At 50.5% G+C, this 12,693-nt stretch overlaps 1 protein-coding gene across 25 annotated transcripts in view; it reads right to left on the reverse strand.

Moving 5' to 3' along the window:
- The window catches only part of FBLIM1 (filamin binding LIM protein 1), a 29,111-nt gene that overhangs the window by 2,744 nt on the left and 13,674 nt on the right, over positions 1-12,693 (reverse strand). For 8 of the 25 annotated variants that reach the window (XR_008492317.2, XR_008492312.2, XR_008492318.2 and 5 more), the window contains exons 7-8: positions 9,171-9,349; positions 5,770-8,333 (exon numbers count right to left, since the gene is read on the reverse strand). Coding sequence is in view for 8 of the 25 variants with exons in the window: in XM_063659304.1 (XP_063515374.1) it covers positions 5,770-5,887; positions 9,171-9,349 (297 nt within the window). In the remaining 17 variants the exon portion in view is untranslated. Of the gene's footprint in view, positions 1-5,768; positions 8,334-9,170; positions 9,350-12,693 lie in introns of those variants that run through there. The other 17 variants (XM_063659304.1, XM_063659300.1, XM_063659297.1 and 14 more) reach the window with 4 other exon arrangements.

The following is a 12,693-nucleotide window of genomic DNA, read 5'->3' on the forward strand; positions in this document are numbered from 1 at the left end:
ACATAAGTTCTGGGCGGGTACGGTGGTTCACGCCTATAATCCCAGCACTTTGGGAGGCCGAGGCGGGCGGATCACAAGGTCAGGAGATAGAGGCCATCCTGGCTAACACAGTGAAACCCTGTCTCTACTAAAAATACAAAAAATTAGCTGGGCATGGTGGCGGGCGCCTGTAGTCCCAGCTACACGGGAGGCTGAGGCAGGAGAATGGCGTGAACCCGGGAGGCAGGCAGAGCTTGCAGTGAGCGGAGATCGCGCCACTGCACTCCAGCCTGGGCGACAGAGCGAGACTCCGTCTCAAAAAAAAAAAAAAAAAAAAAAAGAACATAAGTTCTACCAGACAGGAACCCTGTTTACAGCCAAGTCCCCATCCCAGCACAGGCCATGGGTATCTGCTGATGAGTGACTGAATCTAGTCCAGTCCCTTCATTTCACAGGTGGGATACCAAGGTTCAGGGAGGAGTGGGCTCTGCCCCAGGTCACACAGCTGGTTCTGGAGCTGGGACCAGACTGGGTCTCCAGGCTCTGGCTCCAGCGGCCTTTCTGTGACTCCACGGCCCACACAGCTTCAACACCAGCACAAACATTAATATTTTCTATTTTTCAAATCACCAAAGGATTTCAGAATGAGGAACATAGGGACTCGGGACCCAAACTCTACCAATGTCACTGTTCTGCCCCAGAAACCTCACCTAGGCACATGCTAGAGAATAACAGAGGGGACAATTTGTGCACAGAGACTTCGTTCTGGGCACCCTTTGGAAGCTGCACTGATCTCACAAAAGAGTCCTTTATAGGGGGCCAGGCGCAGTGGCTCACACCTGTAAGCCCAGCACTTTGGGAGGCTGAGGCGGGCGGATCATGAGGTCAGGAGTTTGAGACCAGCATGGCCAACATGGTGAAACACCGTCTCTACGAAAAATATAAAAATTAGCCGGGCGTGGTGGTGGGTGCCTGTAATCCCAGCTACTCATGAGGCTGAGACAGAATTGTTTGAACCCGGGAGGAGGTTGCTGAGATCGTGCCACTGCACTCCAGCCTGGGAGACAGGGCGAGACTCCATCTCAAAAAAAAAAAAGAGTCCCTATAGGGACTACTTTGGGGTCACAGGTGGCCCTCCTTATGCAGTAGGGACCAGGGTCTGTAATCTACCTTCCTCCATGGCCAGCTGGGTGAGGCGCCCCTGTGTGTCTCCTCCCTACAAGGCCACTTGAGTCTCTCAAGTAGACCACGGGCTATACAACTGCAGCATCTGTGCCACCTGTTTGGCATTGTAAGAACACATGCCGGAGGGCCACATTAAACCCCTCCTAAATTAGAACCAATTGGAAGAAACACCTTATCTACCACCTAGTCTTACAACCTCTGCAAGGCAGCTGTGCGGTGGCTGAAACCTCGCTGAACCCAGCCCACACAAGCATGGCTGGAACCACTTTTCTGAGACTGTTTGCCTGTTTCCCATCCTTTTTTTTTTTTTTTTTTTTTTAAGATAGAGTCTCGCTCTGTCACCCAGGCTAGAGTGCAGTGGCATGATCATGGCTCACTGCAGCCTCCACCTGTCAGGCTCAAGCAATCCTCCTGCCTCAGCCTCCGGAGTAGCTGGAACTACAGATGGGTACCACCATGCCTGGCTAATTTTTAAAAATTTATGGTAAGATGAGGTCTTACTGCGCAAGCTGGCTTCGAACTCCTGGGCTCAAGTGATCCTCCTGCCTCAGCCTCCCAAAGTGCTGGGATCACAGGTGTGAGCCACCACACCCCACCAGTTTCCCCATGTTAAATGGGGACAATAAATCCCATCTCACAAGACTGTCACTAGGATTAAACAAGGTGATGTCAATGAGAGCATTTTATAAATTTAAAAATACTACCTACATATAAAAGTATTGTTATCTTTCCAGCAATAGTCATAAATAATATGGACCCCAAAGCAAGTAGAAATGGTGAGATGTGGGTGTGGGCAGTGCATGGAAATCCACTTTTCTTCTTAGGTAACAGCACTCAACTCCTTCCAGGCTGCTGTGGTTCAAGAGCCTCTTTTTTTTTTTTTGAGACGGAGTCTTGCTCTGTTGCCCAGGCTAGAGGGTTAGAGTGCAGTGGCACAATCTAGGCTCACTGCAACCTCTGCCTCCAGGTTCAAGCAATTCTCCTGCCTCAACCTCCCAGATAGCTGGGACTACAGGCGTGCGCAACCATACCCAGCTAATTTTATTTTTTTGAGACGGAGTCTCACTCTGTCGCCAGTCTGGAGTGCAGTGGTGCAATCTCGGCTCACTGCAACCTCTGCCTCCCGGATTCAAGCAATTTTCCTGACTCACCCTCCCGAGTAGCTGGGACTACAGACACACGCCACCACACCCAGGTAATTTTTGCATTTTTAGTAGAGATGGGGTTTCACCATGTTGGCCAGGATGGTCTCCATCTCTTGACCGCCTGCCTCAGCCTCCCAAAGTGCTGGGATTACAGGCGTGAGCCACCGCGCCTGGCCTAATTTTTGTATTTTTAGTAGAAACCGGGTTTCGCCACATTGGCCAGGCTGGTCTTGTACCCCTGAATGCAAGTGATCCATCCGCCTGGGCCTCCCGAAGTGCTGGGATCACTGGCGTGAGCCACTGTGCCTGGCCACGAAGCCTTATCTTCTGACACATAACTGCTGGAGTCCAAATGCAGACTTACTACAACACCCTTGGCCAAGTCATCAAGGACCACGGGGGGGCGGTTTATTCGCTTCCTGGCCAGGCTCAGGAAGGTGCCAGTCACTGCTGGAACTCATTAGGACGACGGTGGGGATAACAGCACTTAAACTTCCTCATTGGGCTTTCAAAATGCATTATCAGCAGGACTTTGAACTATAACCAACAAAGACAATGTAATTACGCAGCAATTTATCAACTTCTCTACCGAGCTCCTTTGATAACCTCAGTGAAAATAGCCTCTGGGTTCCAGTATCTGTTTAAATAAATGGGAGTGAATAAGTGTTTCGAAATACTCATCGGTTGAGTAAGAGATCTGCTCTGGGGCTTTCCACTTAGGTCCCCGCATAAAAGTTGCCACCTTGTCACCATCACCGGAGAAGACAGAAGCTTCAGTGACAAGGAGCCAGCTGTAGAAGGGGTGGGAGAGGATTTCTGACCCTCCTCAGCAGGACTGACTACATAATTTGTAGGATCTAGGACAAAATAAAAATGTGGGGCCCCTTGTTCAGAAATTAAGGATTTTGGCTGGGTGTGGTGGCTCACGCCACCTAGCACTTTGGGAGGCCAAAGCGGGCAGATCACTTGAGATCAGGAGTTCAACACCAGCCTGGCCAACATGGCAAAACCTCATCTCTACTAAAAATACAAAAAATTACCCGGGCATGGTGGTGTGAGCCTGTCATTCCAGCTACTCGGGAGGCTGAGGCAAGATAATTGCTTGAACCTGAGAGGCAGCGGTTGCAGCGAGCTGAGATAGCGCCACTGTACTCCAGCTTGGGTAACAAAGTGAGACTCAGTCTCTAAAAAAAAAAAAAAAAATTAAGAATTTCAGGCTGTGCGTAGTGGCTCACGCGTGTGATCTCAGCACTTTGGGAGGCCAAGGTGACAGGATCGCTTGAGCCCAGGAGTTCAAGACCAGCCTGGGCAAATTTTTGTAGAGAACTCATCTCTACAAAAATTTTAAAAATAAAAAAATTAGCTGGGCGTGGTGGTACGCACCTGTACTTCCAGCTACTCAGGATGCTAAGGTGAGAGAACTGCTTGAGCCCAAAAGTTCAAGGCTACAGTGAGCTATGATCACACTACTGCACTCCAGCCTGACTCCAGTCTCTGTCTCTATTAAAAACAAACTAACAAACAAAAATCAAAAATTTAAAGACAGCAATAGCAGGACTTTAAAGCTAGCATAGGACCCTTCTGATTGCCAAGCCACATGTGACGACTCCTGGGCCCTTCTTCCTGGGACAACTGCCTCAGCTTCTAATCAGCTCGCCCATCTCAGCCTGACCCCTCTCTGCAGCCTGAAGTCCAGACTCTCTATAGCCTGGCACCGTAGCCCTTTCCTTCTCTCTGGCCTAATCATTAACCATAACCCCAGCCCTCTACACTCCAGTCACATCTACAAACTTCCACTTCTGGCCGGGCGCAGTGGCTCACACCTGTAATCGCAGCACTCTGGGAGGCTGAGGCAGGCGGATCACTTGAGGTCAGGAGTTCAAGACCAGCCTGGCCAACGTGGTGAAATCCCATCTCTACTAAATACAAAACATTAGCTGGGCGTGGTGGCACATGCCTGTAATCCCAATTACTTGGGAGGCTGAGGCAGAAGAATTGCTTGAACTTGGGAGGTGGAGGTTGCAGTGAGCTGAGATCACGCCATTGCACTCCAGCCTGGGCAACACAAGTGAAACCCCATCTCAAAAAAAAAAAAAAGAAAAAGAAGCTTCCACTTCCTCTGATTCTTCAGGCTTGCTCGTGTTACCATGGATTTTTGCAGCTCTTTTCCCCTTTCTGGACTTCTTCTCCCTTCTGTGAATATCTGGCAAACTCCTACTCATCCTGCAAGGCCCAGTCAAGCATTGCCTCCTACATGAGTGCCTTTGGCTCTTCCACCCTGGTTAGACCATCACTGCCTTCTTTATCCCAAAGCTGATTTATTTTTTATTTTTATTTATTTATTTTTAAGACAGGGTTTCACCATGTTGCCCAGGCTGGTCTTGAACTCCTGAGCTCAAGTAATCCACCCATCTCAGCTTCCCAAAATGCTGGGATTGCAGGTGTGAGCCACTGCACCAGGCCCCCAAAGCTGATTTCTACATTCTCTTGCCCGGCACCTGGAAAAGGCACTGTGGTGTGGATCTGTCCAGCATCCTCTTCTCCCTTCCTCCAGTTGTAACAACCCCTCTTTTTTTATATGGTTCTGCCTCCCTGGCCCCAGGGGTTATCAATCCTAGCACCCCAGCCACAGTGACTGGCCCTGAATGAGCATGTGACCCTAGCTGGGGTGATTAGAGGCCTTCTAGGGACTGTCTGGCTTCCCTGGAGGAGGTGTGCTCTCTCTTTCCCCTAGGGTTTCTAAGCTGGGAAGATGCAAACCTGGGCCACCTAGGCCCATGCACTGTGCCTCACCTCCCCACAGAGAAGGCCAGCCCACAGGCAGAGAAAATGAAGCAAACACACAAAGAAGGGAGAGCCAAGAGATGGAAAGAGGCGGGCACGGTGCCTCATGCCTGTAATCCCAGCACTCTGGGAGGTGGAGGTGGGCGGATCACCTGAGGTCAGGAGTTCGAGACCAGCCTGGTCAACGTGGTGAAAACCCGTCTCTACTAAAAATACAAACATTAGCCAGGTGTGGTGGTGCGTGCCGGTAATCCTAGCTACTCAGGAGGCTGAGGCAGGAGAATTGCTGAACCCTGGAGGTGGAGGTTGCAGTGAGCTGAGATCGCACCACTTCACTCCAGCCTGGCAACAACAGTAAGACTGTGTCAAAAAAAAAAAAAAAAAAAAAAGTTGGAGAGAGTCCTGATGCCATCACTCAATACCATCAGTGATCCCAGCACCATGAGCCAACAGATTCCCTTCTCTGGAGAAAGCAACTTGAGTCTGGTTTCTTATTAACGCAAAGAGTTGATAATAGACTATAGTTGTATTTCCAGTATCTTTTGTTTCTCCTACTAGACAACGAGCAATTTGAGAGTACAGCCCCCACCCTGACCTGTCCCCATGTCCAAGCAACCCAGCTAAGGGCCTGGCACGCAGCAATGGAATGTTATTAAACCACCTGGGCTCCACTCACCTCACACCTGTAGCAATTTTCATGGAAGCTTCTTCCCATGCATTCGATTTTGAAGGCATCTTTCCCATCCCGAGGGATGATGGGATTTTCACAGATGCTGCAGACGGGGGCGAATTTCCTAGAAGCAAAGGAACCCATGCTTGGGAGGCGTTCATGCCACAACCACAGAAATTAATTAGCTGTCAGAACTCGGGCTGGCTGGTGTTCACCTCCTGAGCAATTTCAGTCCTGTTGCTATGGGACTGCAGAGATGTCTGTTTCTTCTTGGCAGGAGCAGGTGGAGAGACCTGTGTAATGAGACCTGGTTTCCCAGCATCACTGGAGATTGTCTGAATTGAGAACTGTGTTCAGTGGGGCTGGGACCCATCTCATCTGTCTTTTTTGTTTTTTTTTCAGTACTTCTTTTTTTTTTTTGAGATGGAGTTTTTTTGCTCTTGTCACCCAGACTGGAGTGCAATGGCGCAATCTCAGCTCACTGCGACCTCCACCTCCCAGGTTCAAGAGATTCCTCTGCCTCAGCCTCCTGAGTAGCTGGGACTACAGGCAGGCGCCACCATGCCCAGCTAATTTTTGCATTTTTGGTAAAGACGGGGTTTCACCATGTTGGTCAGGCTGGTCTTGAACTCCTGACCTCGTGATCTGCCCACCTTAGCCTCCCAAAGTGCTGGGATTACAGGCGTGAGCCATTGCGCCCAGCCAGTACTTCTTTCTTTCTTAAGAGGCACAACTGTCTCTCCCCTTGAGTGGTGAGCAACTCATGGGCAGGAATTGAGTCCAACGGATATCTGTGTGTCCCCACTGTGTCACTCAGCTCCAAGGGCAGACCCCGAGGTCTGGGCTTTCAGAGCAGGGCCCCAAAGTCAGGTCCTTGGGGATGTGCATACTTACCAAGAGCTTCAATACTTACCTGTGGAGAGACTTTGGGTGCTTAGCTGCTGTGTGCCTTGGGTGGTAAAACAGAACCCTTAATCGTACCTGCCTGTGACATTATATTTATTTTTTAGTTTTTTGTTTTGTTTTGTTTGAGATGGAGTCTAGCTCTGTTGCCCAGGCTGGAGTGCAGTGGTGCGATCTCGGCTTACTGCAACCTCTGCCTTGGCCTCCCAAAGTGCTGGGATTACAGGCGTGAGCCACCGCATCCAGCCTATGTTTTAATATAGATATGTTTTATATATGTGTGTGTGTTTCTTTTTTTTTTTTTTCAGATGGAGTCTTGCTCTGTCATCAGGCTGGAGTGCAGTGGCTCGATCTCGCCTCACCGTGACCTCCACCTCCCAGGTTCAAGCAATTCTTCTGCCTCAGCCTCCTGAGTAACTGGTACTACAGACACACACCACCATGCCCAGCTAATTTTTTATTTTTAGGCGAGACGGGGTTTCACCATATTGGCCAGGATGGTCTCGATCTTTTGACCTTGTGATCTGCCCACCTCGGCCTCCCAAAGTGCTGGGATTACAGGTGTGAGCTACCATGCCCGGCCATTTTTTTTTTTTTTGAAAGAGTTTTGCTCTGTCACTCGGGCTGGAGTACAGTGGCACAATCTCAGCTTACTACAACCTCCGCCTCCTGGGTTCAAATGATTCTCCTGCCTCAGTCTCCCAAGTAGCTAGGGATTACAGGCGCCAGCCACCATGCCTGGCTAATGTTTTGTATTTTCAGTAGAGACGGGGTTTTGCCACGTTGGCTAGGCTGGTCTGGAACTCCTGATCTCAGGTGATCTGCCTGCCTCAGCCTCCCAAAGTGCTGGGATTACAGGCATGAGCCACTGAGCCTGGCCATATATGTCATATACGTTTTTTTTTTTTTTTTTTTGAGACGGAGTCTCCAGGCTGGAGGGCAGTGGTGCTATCTCAGCTCACTGCAAGCTCCGCCTCCCGGGTTCATGCCATTCTTCTGCCTCAGCCTCCCGAGTAGCTGGGACTACAGGTGCCCGCCACCATGCCCGGCTAATTTTTTTGTATTTTTTGTAGAGATGGGGTTTCACCGTGTTAGCCAGGATGGTCTCGATCTCCTGACCTCGTGATCTGCCCATCTCGGCCTCCCAAGGTGCTGAGATTACAGGCATGAGCCACCACGCCCGGCCCCATATGTGTTTTTTATATATGCCTTTGTCTATAGTTCCTGCTGGGCTCATAACTCCCACAGCACTTGCTATAATATTGGGCACTTCAGGCCTTAGAAAACAGAATTCTCTCTGACCTTTTGCCTGTTCCTTCTTCTCCCCAAGGCAGGAATCTTCTCCCACCTTTCTTGCCGGGAGCTGGCCATGAAGAAATTCTCTGCCTTATCTCACTGTGAGTCATAAGCCCTTCATTCATTCCAGGGAGAATCCTGCCCTCCATCCTGGAGGAAGAAAAGCTATACAGAGAGACCAAGATGACTCTGGACAAGCCTTGCTGAGTTTCCCTCTCAGTTTATTAGCTTCCACCATACCCTTTTCCTCCAGCCGAATTTCTACCAGGTGGTCAGTCAAGCCTATCCAATGATGTCTCCATAGAAGGCCCAAGAGGGTTTGGGAGCTTCCAGGTGGCTGAACATGCAGGGGTTCCTGGAGGGTGGCACACCTGGGGAGGGAGGGCATGGAAGCTCCTTGCCCCTTCCCCTAGACCTCATCCTAGGCATTTCTTGACATGTCTGTCTGTATTGCTGTAATATCCTTTTTTTTTTTTTTGAGACAGAGTCTTACTCTGTCACCCAGGCTGGAATGCAGTGGTGCGATCTCAGTTTACTGCAAACTCCACCTCCCGGGTTCAAGTGATTCTTCTGCCTCAGCCTCCCAAGTAGCTGGGACTACAGGCACACACCACCATGCTCAGCTAATTTTTGTATTTTTTGTAGAGATGGGGTTTTACCATATTGGCCAGGCTGGCCTCAAACTCCTGACCTCATGATCTGCCCACCTTGGCCTCCCAAAGTGCTGGGATTACAGGTGTGAGCCACTGCGCCCAGCCCTGTAATATTCTTTTTTTTTTTTTTTTTTTTGAGATGGAGTCTCACTCTGTCGCCCAGGCTGGAGTGCAGTAGCGCGATCTCGGCTCACTGCAAGCTCTGCCTCCCGGGTTCACGCCATTCTCCTGCCTCAGCCTCCCGAGTAGCTGGGACTACAGGCGCCCGCCACCGCGCCCAGCTAATTTTTTTTTGTATTTTTAGTAGAGACGGGGTTTCACCGTGTTAGCCAGGATGGTCTCGATCTCCTGACCTCGTGATCCACCCGCCTCGGCCTCCCAAAGTGCTGGGATTACAGGCATGAGCCACCGCGCCCGGCCCAGCCCTGTAATATTCTTTATAATAAACCAGTAGAAACTCTGGCCCAGCACCCAGGACTCAGGCTCAGCTCCTTCGTCCTGCTTGGGTCTCGCCCTGTCCCTGCACCCCACCCGGTGCACAAACCCCTCTCGTACCTGTAGAAGTCGTCCAGGCAGTACACCTCGTTCTGGCTGCCCAGGGCAAAGCTCTCATCCCCAATGCACCGGGCGCAGGTCACACACGTGAAGCAGGAGGGGTGGAAGGCCTGGCCCAGGGCCCTGATGATGTGGTCCCGGACCACCTCGCCACACTTGCCGCACCTCTCCAGTGTGTCCTGGGACAGAGGCCACTGCCAGAGCCATCCACGACACACCCACCCCAACCCACGAGGGTCATCTTCTTCTGAGAGGCTGCCCTCAGGGGCCCAGGAACTGGGAAGTACAGGAGAGGCCTGCAGACAACCTGTAACTATCGCCCAAAACCTCCACCATTGCTTATAACAAATTGAGCTTAGCCTTGCATCCTTGGCTTACAGCAAGGAATATTGCCCTGATGCCCTGATGCTATGGCTGCATTTCTAGTTACTGGGATATGTTTATGGCCAGGGTCCACAGAGCTCACAGGAGAAACCTCGCTTAAACCTCAGGGTCAGGAAAAGGAATTCTCAGGAGAATTAGGTGCTTTCATCATACAGACAAAAAGCCTTGAAATTCTTTCCCTTTTCCATTTGGCCACTTGGAAGCTCAGAGCCAAATCCCACATTTCACGTTTAGAAACCATTATAGGGCTTTTTTGTTGTTATTTGGTTCTTGTTTTGTTTTGGGACAGAGTCTCACTCTGTTACTGAGGCTGGATTGCAGTGCCCCAATCTCAGCTCACTGCATCCTCTACCTGAGGTTCAAGTGATTCTCATGCCTCAGCCTGCTGAGTAGCTGGGACTACAGGTGCGCACCATCACGCCCGGCTAATTTTTTGCATTTTTTGTAGACACGGTGTTTCACCATGTTGGCCAGGCTGGTTTCGAACTCCTGATCTCAAGTGATCAATCCACCTTAGCCTCCCAAAGTGCTGGGATTACAGGCGTGAGCCACCGTGTCTGGCCTCCTCACACATTTTGGGTAGTAACATTCCCTTTGATCTCGTCTTACTTTCTATTTTGATTTTCCTTCTGTTTGGATGTCTTTATTTTACATATCATAGTATTATTGCAGTCTTTAAACAATTGTTTTATTATGGGAAGAACACTTAACATGAGATCTACCTTTTTTTTTTTTTTCTGAGACAGAGTTTCGCTCTTGTCACCCAGGCTGAAGTGCAATGGCGCAATCTTGGCTCACCACAACCTCGTTTCCCAGGTTAAAGGAATTCTCCTGCCTCAGCCTCCCGAGTAGCTGGGATTACAGGCATGTGCCACCACACCCGGCTAATTTTTTGTATTTTTAGTAGAGACGGGGTTTCTCCATGTTGGTCAGGCTGGTCTCGAACTCCTGACCTCAGGTGATCTGCCTGCCTCGGCCTCCCAAAGTGCTGGGATTACAGGCGTGAGCCACCATGCCCAGGCTTTTTTTCTTTTTTTTGAGATGGAGTCTTGCTCTGTCCTCCAGACTGGAGTGCAGTGGTGTGATCTTGACTCACTGCAGCCTCTGCCTCCCGGGTTCAAGTGATTCTCCTGCCTCAGCCTCCCAAGTAGCTGGGATTACAGGCACGCACCACCATGCCTGGCTAGTTTTTGTATTTTTAGTAGAGACAGGGTTTTTCCATTTTGGTCAGGCTGGTCTCGAACTCCTAACCTCAGGTGATCCACCTGCCTCGGCCTGGCATGAGCCACGGCACCTGGCCAGTTAATATAATTTTATATGATGCCTTTAAGAAGAAATGTGCCAGGCAAGGTGGCTTATGCCTGTAATCCCTGGACTTTGGGAGGCTGAGGCAGGCAGATGTCCTGAGGTCAGGAGTTCCAGACAAGCCTGGCCAACATGGTGAAACCCCCGTCTCTACTAAAAATACAAAAAATAGCCGGGCGTGGTGGTGGGCAACTGTAATCCCAGCTACTTGAGAGGCTGAGGCGGGAGAATCACATGGAATTTTTCAGTGCACCCATGTTGTTGTGGTCTATAGGTATATATGCATTCTCTTTAAAAACATATTATTTAATAAAAAATAGCTATTTTAAAATAGAGATGGAGTCTTGCTATGTTGCCCAGGCTGGTCTCGAACTCCTGACCTCAAGTAATCCTCCCACCTCAGCCTCCCAAAGTGCTGAGATTGCAGGTGTGAGCCACCGCGCCTGGCTGGTATACATGCATTCATAGAAGCTGCCTCAAATTCCTTCTGGAATGAGAAGCAATGACAAAGAGATTCCCGAGGCAGGGCAGTGGGCCTCCCTCTAGCCTTTCCACCTTTTCTCCTGGACATGCTGTCTCTCTTTCCTGGCTGTGCTCCTGTGCGTTTTACCTTGACCCCACCTGGACACATGTGGGGGCATCTCCCACTCCCACCCTCCCTCTCACGGGCACGGCCCTTCTCTCCCCAGCACACTGCTCAAGTCTTCCTCCTGGCTGCTTCCAGCTGGACACCCCTCCTCCCCCGGTGTCTCACCCCTGAGGAACACTCCCCCATGATGTTGATGGGGTCACAGGGACACGGCAGGGAGGGCCTGGCTCCTCTCTCCTCCCACAGTACCTCACTGGTGGTGAGCCTGGGATTGGATTGTTTGGATTCTTCTGGAGAGTCTCAGCTCCAAATACTCTAACCCTTCAAATCAGCCGTTTTCAAACTTCTATATGCATGAGAATCACTTGAGACACTGATTCAAAATGCTGATTTCCAGGTGTTCCTCATTCATAAGCACAAAGAGTGGCCTACACATCCCCAGGGGATGCAGCTGTGGGTGGTCACCACACGCAACATGCCACCACAAACCATCCAAGAGTTAGAAATTCCAGTATGCTGGCATCCCAGCTGGCTCTCCCAGATTGCACTTGGTACCCGGAAGCAACACAGATTCCCGTGAGATCAAACATTGGAACCTTGTGGCTCTAGGGGAGATAGTGGCAAGACTGACGACAGGCTCCAGAACCAGACAGGTGTGGAGTAGAATCCCAGCTCCTTGGCCATCTCGAGTGACCTCGTGTGGTAGCTAAGAGACGTCCTCAGAGATATCCGGTCCTTATCTCTGGACCCCAAATGTTACCTTGCCCAGCAAAAGAGGTTTTCAGATGGGATGAGCTAAGGATCTTAAGATGGGGGAGATTATCCTGATTATCGAGGTGGGTCCTAAATGCCATCACAAGTGTCCCTGTAACTTGACACAGAGGTGGCAATAGGGCCGCTGAAGTGGGACGCTACACTGCTGGCTTTGAAGACAGAGGAAGGAGTCAAGGAGAATGCAGCTTCAGAAACTGCAAAAGGGGCCAGGCACGGTGGCTCACACCTGTAATCCCAGCACTTTGGGAGGCCGAGGGGGTGGATTCCTTGAGGTCAGGAGTTTGAGACCAGCCTGGCCAAAGTGGTGAAACCCCATCTCTACTAAAAATACAAAAATTAGTTGGGCGTGGTGGCAGGCACCTGTAGTCCCAGCTACTCAAGAGGCTGAGACATAGGAATCGCTTCAACCCGGGAGGCAGAGGTTGCAGTGATCCGAGATCGCACAACTGCACTCCAGCCTGGGTGACAGAA

The sequence above is a fragment of the Pongo pygmaeus genome, chromosome 1 (genome assembly GCF_028885625.2).
Source record: "Pongo pygmaeus isolate AG05252 chromosome 1, NHGRI_mPonPyg2-v2.0_pri, whole genome shotgun sequence".
Taxonomy (NCBI): domain Eukaryota; kingdom Metazoa; phylum Chordata; class Mammalia; order Primates; family Hominidae; genus Pongo; species Pongo pygmaeus.